Below are 16,168 nucleotides of genomic sequence, written 5' to 3'. Positions count from 1 at the left end.
TCAAAGTGCAGGTGGATGTTTACACTAAAGAATTACTAGCTGTTTTTCTGACGTTCAAATTTAACTGGGAATCCTATATTTTACTTGGCCATCCCAGTCGGGGAGTAAGAAAGAGAGAAGAACCAGAATGGGATGTGTTGGGGTAGGGGGGCAGCTAAAGGCTGCTATGAGGCATAACAAGTTGGGAAGACAGATGAGAAATTTGGGATTTATTGCTTTGTGCTGATCAGTGTAACTTGCCCTTTGCTTCCTCCTCAAGAAAACTTCGGTAAAGGTTTACACTACTTTTCAAAAAAATAAACGCAGAAGAGAGACTAGGTCCTCTGAGAAGTCTTCCCTTATTTTACACCGAAAAACGTTTCCTCCTCCTGTGCCACCTCTGGACTTGGTACATTAGAACTCTGAATTGTGTCTGTAAGCTCCAGTAGGGCAGAGTTTAAGTGTTTCCTCCGTATCACCAGCATCTAGAACAGTGTCGGGCACAACGTCTGTTCAACATGAAATCTACAAGCTACACCTAAATCAAAATGCAATCAGTTATTTTAGCCGTACTCAGCATGGTAAAGAAATGTAATTTCAAAGTCTGAACGTGTACGACTGGAACATATACTTACTGTTTCAAAAGTATTCAGTATCATCAAAGGGAGAAACACATTAAAATAATCTCCACAATCTTGAAATCTCACAGGCACAGGTCTTTCGATGGACTGACAAAGAGCTGACGGGGGTCCGCACAGATCAAAGTTCACAAACATTTCATATTTCCATTTTAAGACCTCTTTAACGAAGGTGTCAGAGATGGACTGTGCTGACAAGAGAATGTTTACTGGAGAGGGAGGCGAAAAAGATCTGTTTTCACAAAATGGAACTTTGTAGCCTTGCCTGTTGGAATCATTTGGAGTATGAGAATGGAGAACGTTGCACAAACCCTTCACTTCAGCCACTGGCTTCTGAGACACCAGAGAGACTGGCTGTGGTACTTTCAAAACAGACTGGACTCCACTTGACTTATTTTTCCGAGTTGGTAAGAGCACTGATGTATCTTCCAAAGACTTGGAAAGACCAGCAATTCGTGAAGTACTGCTGGAGCTAAAAATCTTAGCAGTGGAAGGTCTTGAAGGTTTAGATGCAGAGAGGGGCAAGCCAGGTTTACGAAATAGATCTTCATCTGCTGCTTTAGATTCAGAGTGTTTTGAACAGTATTCACCCTGGTTTTTCAGTGTTTCAACACAATCTTTGTACTTACATTTTGTGCTACTCAAAGATCCCAACTGAGGCCGACTCACAGAATCTTCTTCTACCTGGACTGTATCTTTTCCATGAACTACTTCAATGAGTTTATCATTCTCTTTCTCCATTTGTGAACATAAATCCATATCTTCAGGATCACATTGTGTTAAAAATATACTATCTTCCTCTATGTCACTGCTGGATTCAGGCTCTCCCTCCTTCAAAGCTGCCACATCTAAATGATGTACTGTTAGGTCACCTCCACCTAAAGGGTCCCCTGAGGCAGAAACAACTATTTCATTCGTTGGTATTTCTCCATTTAACACTACAGAAGTACACTGGTTCAAAAGACAAGTGTCATCAGCTACCTGAGAAACATACTTCGCTTTCACGGGTTCTGTTTCAGAAGACAGACATTTTATTAACTGTTTTTCCTTACTTTTAGCAGTTACTTCAACTCCTCTTTTATAACTATAATCTGATGTATCTGACTCTGGCACAAATTTGTCAGAATTCTGTGCTGCTTGTGGCCCTGCTCGTGCTGTATCTGTACTTTGATCATCAAAACATCCTTGTCTGTTTTGCCGTGATTTGGGTTTCTTCTGCCTTTGCAGCTGAAGGTCTTGACTCGTCAGCAGTTTCTTATTATTTCTGACAGAGTGAGTCTGAGGAGTCTTTTTCCGGGTATCAACTACTGCAACAGCTTTGCCATGGTCACGTAACAGAGCTAAATACTCCAAAGATCGCTGGGACAACTCAAATGCCCTGCGAAGAGGCTTTTTCAGACCAAGTTTCTCAACCATTGAAGTCGGTTCAGGACGCTGGCGAAATTTCTTTGGTGGCACTACAGCAAGAGTTGTTCTACAATTTATGTAATTTGAACTTTTACTCTGCCCTGTTTTGGTATCCGAATGTGTTTTTTTAGGAGTTTTAGAAAGTGAGACTTTCCTAACAGGCCTGGAGTACGTGCAAAGCGCTGGTGGAGACTTCAGGGACACTGTAGTGCTTCTCTGAACACCTGAACTGGGAGTTGTAGTCCTTACGCCTATACTTTCGGTCACATCTCTCTCATTAAGAATATCAGACTGGTCCTCACTTTTGACAGGAGATGAAGGCCTTAGAGGATCTTCAGCCATAGCAGCTTTCTCATATCGTTTTCTCTTGCGTTTTTTTACTTCAATTTCACAAAATTTCTCAACAGAAACACTACTACTGTGTGGCTCTGTGTGTTCCTCAATGCCCTCTGCTGCTTTTTTAATGACCTCTTCAGGTACATAATCTGTATCATAACCCCAATCATTTGTGATGTCGCCTACGTGAGTCAAGCACGGATTTTCTTCTTTCTCTTGAACTGAATTCTTGTTGTCTGGTTTCTGATCTTGCCAAACTGAAAACACTTCACATGGACTTTCAAACTCAAAACACTGAGACTCAGATTCCTCAAACTGCAAAAGGGACCTTGTATTTTCTTCCTTTATTACATTCTGTTCCACATTTGTGTTAGCTATTGAAGTACGCTGCTCTGGACATTCTTTCTCCATGCATGTTTTATTCTGTTTAATGCATTTCTTAAAACCCACAATTCTTTCATCATCATCATCATCATCATCATCTTCATCAGAATCTGAAATAATAATAACCTGTCCACAGCAGGTTTCCCTGACACTATTTTGGTTGGCTGTGAAACATCTTCTATCATCTTTAACTTTTCTTTGTACCAGGGATAAACTTTTTTGAGTTGAATCTGATGGGAACTTAGTAACACTGGCTTGAGCTATTAAAGATAATTTGTGGAGGTCTCTGTCTATCTGAGAATCTGTTAAGGTGTCAGACTTAGGACTGATGCTAAGGACCTGTTCTCTTAAATTGGAAGAAAACTGAACAGTACTCTTGCTAGTTTCCTTATCTCTTGATTCAAGTCCAGTCACAGGATCTTTAAAGGGAGGCGTTTTCTCCACAAAAACATTGGTCATTTCTGTAAATGAGACCAAATCTTTATTACCATCATGACATTCTAGTATTTGACAACTGATTTCAGGGGTAGAGAAAATGCCTAACTCTTCTTCTTCCTTTACTTGTTTCTTTTTCAGCAATAAACTGTTTTCAGATTTTTGTTCTCCATTTTTATCATCCAGAATACCATTAGGGCTTAAAGAGAGATTGTGAATGAAGCCATGTCCTTTCTGACCTCCTTTATCTTTCTTTGAATAGAAACTTTCAGTGCTAGATACAGTCAGGTTTTCCTCTAAAGGGATACTTTTCCTGTGTTGCTTTTTTATTACACGTGATAACTTAGCACAGATTTCATCTTTATGTGCCTTAGTTTTTGCCTTTGAGGTTCTGGCAAGAGTATCATCCTTTAAAGAGAAATCCTCAGTTGATGTGGACACCTTTTCCAGAGAGTCATTGCTAGAATCAGTCAACAAACGTGTTGATGTTATTATTCCTCTGTCAAATACCTTTTCTGGACCATTTCTTGAAGTACAATTCTGTGGGGTATATGAGGAATTCTCTTTTACAGACTTATGCTTCCCTCTACTTATTTTAACTTGGCCTCGAGCTCTTTCATTAACAAGCCTTTTACTACTCGGCTTCAAGCACAACTCAGCTGAGAGATCGTCTTCGAGTTTCAAATCTTTTATAGAAGTTTGCTCATTATCCTCTTCTGTGGCATTATTTGCTTTGCTGAAAATACTCTCTTGCACTTGACATGCATCAGCTTTCATTGGTTCTTTAGAGAATGTTGGGCTGGAGGTTTCCAGACGGTGCCTGTCTTTTTTAGACTTCTTCCCTGTTTGTTTACTTTCTTCTTTATTATAAGATGCAGGAGGCGTTTTACATGGAGGAGTCAGATCCACAGAAGTGCTACATTGAGGTACTTTGAATTTTATGTTTCTAATAATTTGCTTTAAACAAGTTTGTAACTCATGGGTTTCCTGACCAGTCAACTGCCAACCTAAAGATAAATTTCCTCGCAGGAATAAGTTGAGCTTATCCCAGAATCGCTTACAAAGAGTCTGCTGCCCAAGCTGATAGCCTTCTTTAAGGAGACTTCTGATCAGCTGCACACAAGCAAGCTGTACAGAGTTAGACGGCACTGAATGCAATGACAGAGATGATATCATCGTTGTGCCTTTGGAGCAGTTTCCAGACTTCTCAGAACTCCGCGCAAATGCGGTGGTGGGAAGCTTGGCACATTTTACGACGGCTTCCACCCACTGCTGGGAACTAACCCACAGCAAATGCAAACACTTTTTATTTCTATGCAGTTCAATCACTGACACCAAAATCAGAAGGAAAAACTCAGTGACTGTGTCACACACAGCGTCTGTCTGGTTGAGGACGTCTTTGACTTCAGAATGCAGATGATGAATAACCTCCACTATATAAGCCACACCCAGATCCTTAAGATCCATAAGGGACTGCACAAAAGGGATGAACCACAGAAACGTGCTGTTATGAACACGCATGTCTTGACCGATATCTGACTGAAGCACATTAGCTAATGTTTCCATTTCTTCATACATGTTAGGACAATAATCTGGGCAAATGGCTGATCTCCACCCTGAATCCTAAAATGAAAGAGATACTGACATTCAGATAAACAAGCACCATTCATGACAGGTTTAACACACAAGTTGCAAACAAGAAAATACACTGCTCAACTTGCCTGTTTTGATGTACATATACGGACCCCCAAGAAATTGAGAACAGTTCAATTTTGAGGTTAAGGTTTCATGAAAAGGTTAAATTTACAAAACCTCCATGTACTCTGGACCTCTCTCCTTCAGCTGGTTTTGATTTCTAGTCATGTGATTTATCTCCCTCATGCCATAAATGTTCTACCTTTCCGAAATGTACTTAAAAATTAATCTCTCAAAGTGTGCATGCTCTCATTAGAGCCCATTTTTCCTCATGAGCTTCTGTTCAATCAGAAAGGTTTTATGCAACAGTTGATTCAGAATAGCTACATATCATAAAATCAGCAATGCAACTAACCACGTAAAACACTGTCTATACAATATAAAGGCAATACAATATCATCTGAATTCTCAAAATGTTTTATACCTTTTTGGTCTTTTCAGGGTTATAATTGTATACAATCTGGCTGCAAGTCACCAAATCATCCAAATATGACTCCGGTTCTAACTTGGTCCTTAAATATTAAGAATAAACAGAAATTTACTGAAATGAAGGGTAAAAAGAAGAAGAGAAAAATCCTACTGTTAAGGTCAATTATAGTAGACTTCCTCCTAGAGATTGTTTGAAATCCTGACACAGGAACTGAACGAACCTCACAGAGCTGTTCCGTATATTCTGGATCTCTTTATTGTAGCTCACGTTGTTGATAATGGTTTGAAATGCCTCAATAGGATCAATAAGTTGACCCCAGACCTTAGATCCAAGGCGATCCAGAATCACCATGAAACAGTGTAACGCTGGCCAGAAAGGATCCACACTATCATCTGAAATACAATGGAGTAATTTGCCAAATTACAAAACAATTAGAGAAAGGTACTAAAATATATTGAGAATTAAGCATTCTTTACCTGGGTAGCAACAAAACTGAAAGAAAAGCAGGAAGTAATTTAAAGTAAAGCGTTGCTAACTACAGGTTTTAGAAAGCTAGCAAACTTTTAAATAGTGTCTGCATTTTTTTTTTAAAGCAATACACCTCTGTTAAGAAATTTTTTCGTGTGGAACAAACTGAGATAGTCTAGATAAACTCAACTTTCTCATCCGGTTTGCCACACCTGAAAGAATCCTTCCTCCTCTGCTTCTTCCAGACCTTTATACTCCCATCCTTCAATAAATAACAAGTAAAGTAGAAAAAAAGGGAGAGAAAGAAAAATGTGGTATTTTCAGATCTAAACAAAGTCTATGATACAAGAAATCCTGAATTCTGTGTGTCATTTGGTTGGTATAAAAGACTGAACACCTCATCAATGGATAAGCAGAGATACATACTCTTCATCCACCCATGTCTCAACATGGCTTTGTTGTTATCTCCATTCCATCCAACTGGCAGGAATTCCCATCACTCACACACTCTTATGCCCAGTCCTCTCCCTCTTCTCTGCATGCAGTGGCAAAACACTGCCCTGCTCAAAGACCTTCACTTGCTCCTTGATGTCTTCTAAGGAAATGAGAAGTCCTCAGTCAAGCATTTGTAAGACCTTACTCTATTCCTTCTATCCAGATTTATTTTTTTACACTCACATAAAGATACACCACCTACAGAGAAAAACAGATAGCTGGCTTTTTCCGAGTGAGAACCAGAACGACTTCACTATTAGCAGCACCTATCATCTTCCACAGTATTCTTAGGAGGCAAGGGCTCTAACTCACCCAATTACTGACAACCCTAGAACTTTCTGATTTATTTCCCTCAGGGCTCTTAGATTCTACTTTTTTTTTTTTAATCATAGTCATTTGTGTAGAACTTCTCATATACTTTTTTATCCTCTACTGAAGCTGTCTTATGTCTAGGAAGCTCTCAAATAAGAAAGAAAGTTATCAGTTAGGTGAAGACAATTATGGAATGTTTCTTAAAGAGGTGACTTGGGACTTCCCTGGTGGTGAAGTGGTAAAGAATATGCCTGCCAAAACATAGGCAGAACACTCTAAGACATAAAAGATCCTTTCTGACCCATCTCCTAGAGACATGGAAATAAAAACAAAAATAAACAAATGGGACCTAATGAAACTTAAAAGCTTTTGCATAGCAAAGGAAAACATAAGACGAAAAGACAACCCTCAGAATGGGAGAAAATATTTGCAAATGAAGCAAAAGACAAAGGATTAATCTCCAAAATTTACAAGCAGCTCATGCAGCTCAGTATCAAAAAAACAAACAACCCAATCCAAAAATGGGCAGAAGACCTAAATAGACATTTCTCCAAAGAAGATATACAGATTGCCAACAAACACATGAAAGGATGCTCAACATCACTAATCATTAGAGAAGTGCAAATCAAAACTACAATGACCTGTCACCTCACACCACTCAGAATGGCCATCATCAAAAAATCTACAAACAATAAATGCTGGAGAGGGTGTGGAGAAAAGGGAGCCCTCTTGCACTCTTGGTGGGAATGTAAATTGATACAGCCACTATTGAGAACAGTACGGAGGTTCCTTAAAAAACTAAAAACAGAACTACCATACGACCCAGCAATTCCACTACTGGGCATATACCCTGAGAAAACCATAATCCAAAAACAGTCATGTACCACAATGTTCACTGCAGCTTTATTTACAATAGCCAGGACATGGAAGCAACCTAAGTGTCCATCGACAGATGAATAGATAAAGAAGATGTGGCATATACATACAATGGAATATTACTCAGCCATAAAAAGAAACGAAATCGAGTTATTTGTAGTGAGGTGGATGAACCTAGAGTCTGTCGTAGAGTGAAGTAAGTCAGAAAGAGAAAAACAAATACTGTATGCTAACACATATATGGAATCAAAAAAAAAAAAAAAAAAGGTTCTGAAGAACCTAGGGGCAGGACAAGAATAAAGACGCAGACGTAGAGAATGGACGTGAGGACATGGGGAGAGGGAAGGGTAAGCTGAGACAAAGTGACAGAGTGGCATGGACATATAATACACTACGGCATGTAAAAGAGCTAGTGGGAAGAAGCCACATAGCACAGGGAGATCAGCTTGGTGCTCTGTGACCACCTAGATGGGTGGGAGAGGGAGAGTGGGAGGGAGACGCAAGAGGGAGGGGACATAGGGATATGGGTATATGTATAGCTGATTCACTTTGTTATACAGCAGAAACTAACACACCATTGTAAAGCAATTATACTCCAATAAAGATGTAAAAGAAGGAATCTACCTGCCAATGCAGGGGACACGGGTTTGAGCCCTGGTCCAGGAAGATCCCACATGCCGCGAAGCAACTAAGCCCATGTGCCACAACTACTGAGCCTGCCCACTAGAGCCCACGAGCCACAACTACTGAGCCCTCGTGCCTAGAGCTTGTGCTCTGTAACGAGAAGCCACCGCAATGAGAAGCCCGTTGTGCACCGCAACGAAGAGTAGCCCCCGCTCGCTGTAAGTAAAGAAAGCCCACACGAAGCAATGAAGACCCAACACAGCCCCCAAAATAAATAAATGAATTTATAAATAAAATAAATAAAAATGCCACTCTTAAAAAAAAAAAAGAGGTGACTCACTTTGAAGGAGGTTAGGGGAGCTGGATTAACAGAGAGGACAGAAATATATGTGCAAAGCACAGGGAAAAAAACGAACCATTTATGTAGTAAATGCTGGTAAGCAAATTAGTAATAACTTTATTAATAAACTTATTTATTTATTTATTTATTTATTTATTTTGGGGGCTGTGCTGGGTCTTCATTACTGTGCGCGGGCTTTCTCTAGTTGCGGAGAGCGGGGGTTACTCTGTTGTGGTGCACAGGCTTCTCACTCTGGTGGCTCCTTTTGTGGCGGAGCATGGGCTCTGGTGCACGGGCTTCAGTAGTTGTGGCTTGCAGGCTCAGTAGTTGTGGCGCACGGTCTTAGTTGCTCTGCGGCATGTGGGATCTTCCTGGACCAGGGCTCGAACCCGTGTCCCCTGCATTGGCAGGCAGATTCTTTACCACTGCACCACCAGGGAAGTCCCTAATTAGTAATAACCTTAATCAAAAATCATCTAGCAAGAAAACAGGTGTGATCAAAAAAAAGAATAACGTTTACATATTTCTTTTAGAATCCCCCACAAAAGAATATATATCCATGCTGAAGTTGCCTAAGGAGAAGTGAATCGGGTAAAACGTTATATTTATGTTTTCATTAAATTTGGCACGCTTGGTCTTTATTGAGTCATTCTTTCATAAAAAAGGTAAGATTAGAAACACTAGTACAGATTCTGCCTGATCAGCCCAATAAAACCATGAGCAAAACCAAACTGGTTCTAATAACAAATATGACTATTTGAGACCCTATTTTCTAGACTATCTGGGCAGCACTGTCCAAGGGAACTTTCTGGGATGATGGAAATGGTTCTATACCGTAGCCACCAAGCAGCTCTTGAAGTATAGCTAGTGGGACTGAAAAACTGAATTTTTAATTTATTTAAGTTTCATTAATGTAAATGTAAACAGCCACACTTGGCTGGCAGGCAGCCACCATCATGGACAGTGGAACCCTAGAGAACCAAAGTGAAATGAAAAACCAGGCAAAAGGGAGACAGTGGGATAGGGTAAATCAATAAATAGGATAATACAGCTTTCTGCAAAATTTTAACTACCATGTCATTAGAAATTTACCTCCTTTAGGTTCTAGTCTTGATTCTACCACTAACTGGGTACTTCAACGCAAAAAAGTAAGTTAAGGGACTTCCCTGGTGGCACAGTGGTTAAGAATCCGCCTGCCAATGCAGGGGACATGGGTTCGAGCCCTGGTCTGGGAGGATCCCACTTACCGCGGAGCAACTAAGCCCGTGCACCACAACTACTAAGCCCGTGCACCACAACTACTGAGCCCACGTACCACAACTACTGAAGCTTGTGCGCCTAGAGCCCGTGCTCCACAACAAGAGAAGCCACCGCAATGAGAAGCCTGCACACTGCAACGAAGAGCAGCCCCCACTCGCCGCAACTAGAGAAAGCCCGTGCACAGCAACAAAGACCCAACGCAGCCAAAAATAAATTAATTAATTTTTTAAAAAGTAAGTTAACCTCCTTGGGCTTCAGTTTCTTCTTTTATGAAAGTAAGGTGCTGAGTTAAACTCTAAAGGTCCTTTCCAATTTAAAATCCTGACTCTCAGTGACCAAAACCATAAAATGTTCATTCTTTCCTCCACATCACACACCCAAATTCTTACAGTGACACCAGTATTTTCAAAGTGCACCATCATCACAATATTCAGCAAATAAAGTTTATTACCATCTGATTGCCTCTCCATGGTGTGAAGTATTGACTGCATAAAATCATTCTGTTTGTTTGAGCCCAACAACAGTGAATCCATGGCTTGCTCCTCAAGAATGGTCAGCAACATGCAAATACCTGTAAGATCATGTACAGTTTTCTTGAATTGATTAAATAAAACTGTTCTAATGCCTTCTCCAGTTTAGTTGGCAAAAGAATAACAAGGCAGTAAGATGAAACAAAACAGTATCCAGTGCCTCAGACATTGAAGTCTGAGACATTCATATACAACTCCTCCTAAGAACAGAACTTTAGAATGAATAAAAAGGGAAAATGGCACGAACTTGCTTAGCAAACCATTTCCAAAATGACTACCACACAATTTGTAGCTCGTAAAATCAAAGACCCCTTAAATTTTAAGATCACCATATTTCAAGTACCAATCACTGCCAAATATACACATGACTGTAAGACTCTGAATCAATGAAGTAGGACAGAACTATTTTAAGTCAATATACAACTTGATGAAAACCAAAGTTAGTACCTCTTTCTTCCAGGAAATATTCTACAGATGGGAAAAGAGGTATTAAACCTCTGTTTCAATAGATCAAAACCCTATTAAGGTCAGCTGCTATGCTAATACTGTAACATCTAATACTGCCTTAAATAAAAGATCTATTTGCCATACTTGAAAATGTACCTGTTACACACATGATTTCTAGGATAAAAAATGTTTAAAGATGTTGTAATAGTCAATTTAATGACAGAACAAGAATTGCGAACTATGAAATCCTCTATTTAGCAATTTTGATCAGCTTACCAAAAGAGATCCCTTCCCTTGCAGGATAATCATAAGAAATATTGGAAAATACTAATTATATTTGTGTAGGAACAATACTCACCTAACCAATAGTTTTTGTAGTTGGCAGTATCATACATGTGTGAAGGCAGAAGAATCAGTTTACCCTTCTCGAGGACAGAAGAAGTATAAATGTCTGGACTTTCTAAAAGCCCCAACTCAATAACTTTAAAAAGGCAACTCAAAACCTCCTGTAAGTCATAATAATCATCTCTGTCCACTTTTCCCAAGTTTCTTGCGGTCAGGATAGCCCAACGCCGAACCTAAAAGCATAACACATTCATTACCTCACTTAACACACAACTGTCTACATACAGCAAGAATATAGTTAAAATCGGATTCTCTACAAATTATAAAAGACACGAGATACATCAACTATAATTTTAAAAAAATCATTACACTATATCTTAAACTTATACAGTGCTGTATGTAAATTATACCTCAATAAAGCTGGAAGAAAAAAACTATCACATAGAATAAACTACTTTAGAAAAAAATCTATGATTTTCAGACATTTAAAGGAAATAAACCAAAAGGTCCATGATGACAGAAAAAAAAAAAAAGACACAAGATACTAATTACAATTGACCTTTGAACAACACACAAGGGTTAGGGGCACCTACCCTCTGTGTAGCTGCATACACTAATATAATTCGAATACAACATAGTTGGCAGCCCTCCATATCCCGGTTCTGCATCATGGATTCAACTAACCTTGAACCGTGTGGTACTATACTACATGCTATTAAAAAGAATCTGTGTATAAGAGGACCCATGCAGTTCAAACCCATGTTGCTCAAGGGTCAACTGGAATGCGATGTGTGAACCTTACTTGATCCTGATTTGAACTAACCCTAAATAAAGCATTTGTGAGATAATAATTTCCACTCACTTAAACACCGACTAGAAATATATTATTATTATTGTAAGTGTGTTGATGTAATTGTTTTTTTTTTTAAGAGCACTTACCTATTTGATACACGTACTGAAGTATTATTTTATGGATGAAATGCTCTGATGTCTAACATTTGCAGTAACTAAACTTACCAGGAGTAGAATATTGACCACATACTGATAACAGCTGCAGCACAGTGATGGCTATATGGGGGTTCACTACACCAACCTACTTTTCTGTTTGTAATGTTCCATAATAGAAAGTTAAAAAAAGGAAAGAAAAATGAAAAGAGAAACCTCGAAAGAAATCAAAGGTCACCTCTACATGGCAATATAGCATAGGGAAGTGATTTTAAATTTATTCTGCACTACAAATTGAATTTAGTGATCACAACCAACCTTAAAAACTAAATAAAATTTTTAAAAAATCAGTGGGTATCCTTCATAATAACAGTAAGTATTGTTTTGTGAAATGTTTAGGTCACATACGTACATATATGTATGTGAACTCGATGAAGAGCATTTTTACTTAGGTTATAGGCAGAAAAGTTTGAAAAACATAGAGCTAGTGGACAAAAGAATGGTCTCTATGCCAAGATAAGTAAGGAATTGTAATAAGCTATCGAAAAAATACAAAGGAATCAATTAATCTATAACTTATAATAAATAGATGAATAAATGAAGAGCAGGGAAAATGGCTCTTGATTATAGTATAATCAATGTCAAGTGCTGACTGGTAAATGTGTAAAGTGCTGGGGTTGAAATTATTTTTGCAATCTTAGAAAAACTGGCTCAGGGAAGAACCATCAGATAATGCTAAACTTAGGAGAAAATTTTGGTGAGGAGTAAGGTATTTATGTGATCTTAGACTACTTAAGAAATAGAAATTGTACAGTGGGACACCACCTCAACTAGATGATCAAAATTAACGTCACCATGAGAGGCCGAATGATAATGGCATGCCTGTATATCTGCCTGTATACCTGAGAAGGACAGAACATCCATTACTGATGTAGCACTCCAGCTGGAACGTATAACCGAAGACTAACCACGCGCAGGCATCAGACAAACCCAAAATGAAAAGCATTCTATTTTTTGTAAATGGGAGGGATGCAGAAATGACTATTCTTCAGAAATGTAATTGTCATAAAAGACAAAGAAAGGCTGCGGAAATGTTACAGATTAAGGGAGACTAAGGTAACACAACTACATGTAAATCCTGATCCTGGTCTGGATACTGGGGGAAAATGCTACAAAGTACACTGGATCACATGACACAACTGGAAAACAGACCTTACTGTATCAAGGTTAAATGCAGTGAAGTTTATAATATTGTGAGAATATACTTATTCTTAGGAAATATACACTGAAGTATTTAGGGGTAAAAGGCTATGATATATGCAACCTACTCTCAAATGGTTCAGAAAACAAACAGCTTTGTAGTTAACTGAAAGCAAATGATAAGAACAAATGGAGTGAAAAAAAATGGTGTGAAACATTAATAATTGGTGAATACGGCTAAAAAGTATACAGGTGTTTTCTACTTTTTTTATTTTTGAGAATTTTCTGAAAATTTTTAAGTATTTTCAAATAAAAACTTTAAAAAAAAAGCATTAGGGCTCTGGAGTCATGCTGCCTATATACAAATCCCAGTCACCAGACTAGCCTGTGTAACTGTGGTTAAGTCTCCTGACTCACTTTCCTCACCTATAAAAACACATATAATGAAGAATAGTCATTCCTGGCCCTGCAGACCCAGTCACCAAGCCTGCAAGTGCTTGGCCCAGGTCCTGGTTGCTCAGCTGGACCAGCTTCCTTTCCTGCTTTGCAGCTTTAAGAAAGCCAGTCCCAGAGAGCAGATGGCTGTACTTTCTGTCAATCTTCTTTCACAGGCAGGAAAGCCCCACCCTTATTTTAAGCACAGGCCTTGACTCTGGATCTACCCTTGCCTGGAGTATACTTGTAATTCTTATTATCATGCACAAACTCAGTCCCCTGCTACCTACAGCCACCCAGGCCTACATACAGGTTTCCACCATTTATCACTTTGTATTTCTGTTCCATTACTGGTCCAAAGAAACATTTACCTTTTGAAAAGTGTGATTATACCTTTTAGAATTCCACTTTTTGAATTTTTTTCTATCATTGTTTGGGTTTGGCACAGAGGAGACTGAAATTCACCACCACTCTGACTGGAAACCCCATTACCGTGGTCTTTCTTTGCCACTTAAAAAAAAGCCTCTTTACTATCCTTCTATTGGCAGAGCAACCCTTCATGGCTATTGTCTTAACGTTGTAACTCAGTTCTAGAGGCCAACGTGCACAGGTCCTACTGCACACACTGCCTCGCCACATGGTGATAAGTCCTCAAACTCCAGCAATCAGCTCAAAGTCAGCTTCCGTGCCTCTGGTGTTGCTCTCTGCTTCTGTCTACCTACTGTTCTGATTCTCATGTTCCTCTTCCTGTCTGGCACCTAGGAACTGAATTTCCTTGTCCTCCCCTCTACCCCATCACCTGTTAAAAATCTCATCTATTAGCAAAATAATTACTTCAAGTGTTTTAACTGGTATTTCCACGTGCGTGGAGTGCAGCAGGCAAGCAAGAAAAGCAAGAGAGAACAGTCCATCTTCATTAGTTCAGGTCAGCACAGTGGAAGTTCAGATTATTCCCTCACTTGTCTTTTAAACTGAAGCATCACCTGTCCGAAGAGTTTCGCTACTCTCTCAACTCTCTTCTTTGAGCCCCCCCAGCACCCTCTCCTTAACTGCAGTAATCTTACAACAAGAGGATAATTTTGGCAAATATTTCAAACGAAGCACACACCCAAAACCTCTATTATAGTTATATCTAAACCACAGGTGCAAAAATAAAATAGTCCCTCTTCCACTGCCTAACACACTCACCATTTCATTGGGATGGACCAAAAACAAATAGATCCCTGGATGTTTGTCAAAAACCTGAAAGGAGCAATTAGCTTGTTCCATCCGGCAAAGTGCTTCAACGCATAATTCATCTAAATAGAAAAAATAAGGAAGTAAACAGAAGACATAAATCTTATCAACTTACCAAGATTCCCTAAATTTGGCTCCTTCGGTTGTTCTGTAAGTGAATGAAAAGTTGTTCTTTTTTTTTAAAAAAAAAAAACAGGCATAAAAATGCTGTAAATGTAGGAATGATATTTAGCTGCTGAAAGACCGGTAGGTTGATCATAGTGTGTGTCTATGAACTGCTCTGACTTTCCTAGTACAAACATCTTTTTTCACACTGGGCACAATTATCTCCAGAGGGCATCTTCTTAGAAGTATGGTTATAGGTCCAATTCCATTAGCATTTTACATTTTGATCCATGTGGACTTTATCTTGTACCACAGTGATAAAATCAGCTTTGCCCCCCCAAGTGGCTATTTTGTCCTACTCTCAGTTACTGAGTAATCCATTTCCTCCACTGGTTTGAAATGCTATCATCACCAAAGAGTAAATTCCCCAAATATATTTGGTTTCCTTCTGGACTCTCTACACTGTTCCATTAGTCTATCTGTACCAGCAACTATCCTAATTCCTGTTGCTTTATGGAAATTTCTTCATCACTCTTTCAGAAGTATACTGAATAGAATCATACATTTACCATATCAGATGAATCACCTTTATTTTGTCAAGCTTCAAAGAATATTATAGTGACAGTGGTTAGCTTTGGGAAGGAGGAACAATGACTGGAAAAGCAAGAGGAGAGCTCCTGGTGTGTTGATGATGTTTTGTTTTTTGACCTGGGTGCCAGCTACACAAGTGTGTTTAGTTTATGAAAAATCAAGCTTATATACTTTTCTGGATATAGTACTCTTTAATAAATGTTTGAAAAATGACTTGTTAGAATTAAAGATTTTTGGAATTTATTTAGAAAGAACTGATTTATCTAATAAATCGTTAGATATACTTTTCAATTTACTGAAAATACAGAGGATAGAGAAACAAGTCAAATAACATGGCAAGGAAGAAATCAGAAAAATCCAGGAAGCACATTATTCTTTAGGGCAACCATTTGGTCTCAGCAAGTCAAAGTTATGACCAAAAAAAAAAAAAAAAAATCCATCTATCTATCTATATCTATATCTGTGCACACATACATAAGAGTAAACTATTCTGGATTAAAAGAGATGTAAGAAATATGGAACCAAATGCACAGTCCCTGACTGGACTCTAAATAAATCATCCAAAAAACACATTTTGCAACTACTGGGAAAATCTGAATGTGGACTAGATATAGTAGTGGGTGCCTTAAAGGTACTGTTATTTCGTTAGATTTGA

At 38.8% G+C, this 16,168-nt stretch overlaps 1 protein-coding gene across 2 annotated transcripts in view; it reads right to left on the bottom strand.

Moving 5' to 3' along the window:
• SETX (senataxin) overlaps nt 1-16,168 on the bottom strand; it is an 81,617-nt gene that overhangs the window by 48,649 nt on the left and 16,800 nt on the right. For both annotated transcript variants that reach the window (XM_067040412.1, XM_067040413.1), the window contains exons 5-10: nt 14,770-14,879; nt 11,015-11,234; nt 10,131-10,250; nt 5,525-5,696; nt 5,299-5,386; nt 615-4,802 (exon numbers count right to left, since the gene is read on the bottom strand). In XM_067040412.1, the coding sequence (XP_066896513.1) occupies nt 615-4,802; nt 5,299-5,386; nt 5,525-5,696; nt 10,131-10,250; nt 11,015-11,234; nt 14,770-14,879 (4,898 nt within the window). The remainder of the gene's footprint in view (nt 1-614; nt 4,803-5,298; nt 5,387-5,524; nt 5,697-10,130; nt 10,251-11,014; nt 11,235-14,769; nt 14,880-16,168) is intronic.

Source organism: Kogia breviceps, chromosome 8 (assembly GCF_026419965.1).
Source record: "Kogia breviceps isolate mKogBre1 chromosome 8, mKogBre1 haplotype 1, whole genome shotgun sequence".
NCBI lineage: Eukaryota > Metazoa > Chordata > Mammalia > Artiodactyla > Physeteridae > Kogia > Kogia breviceps.
This window is presented reverse-complemented; position numbering and strand designations above follow the sequence as displayed.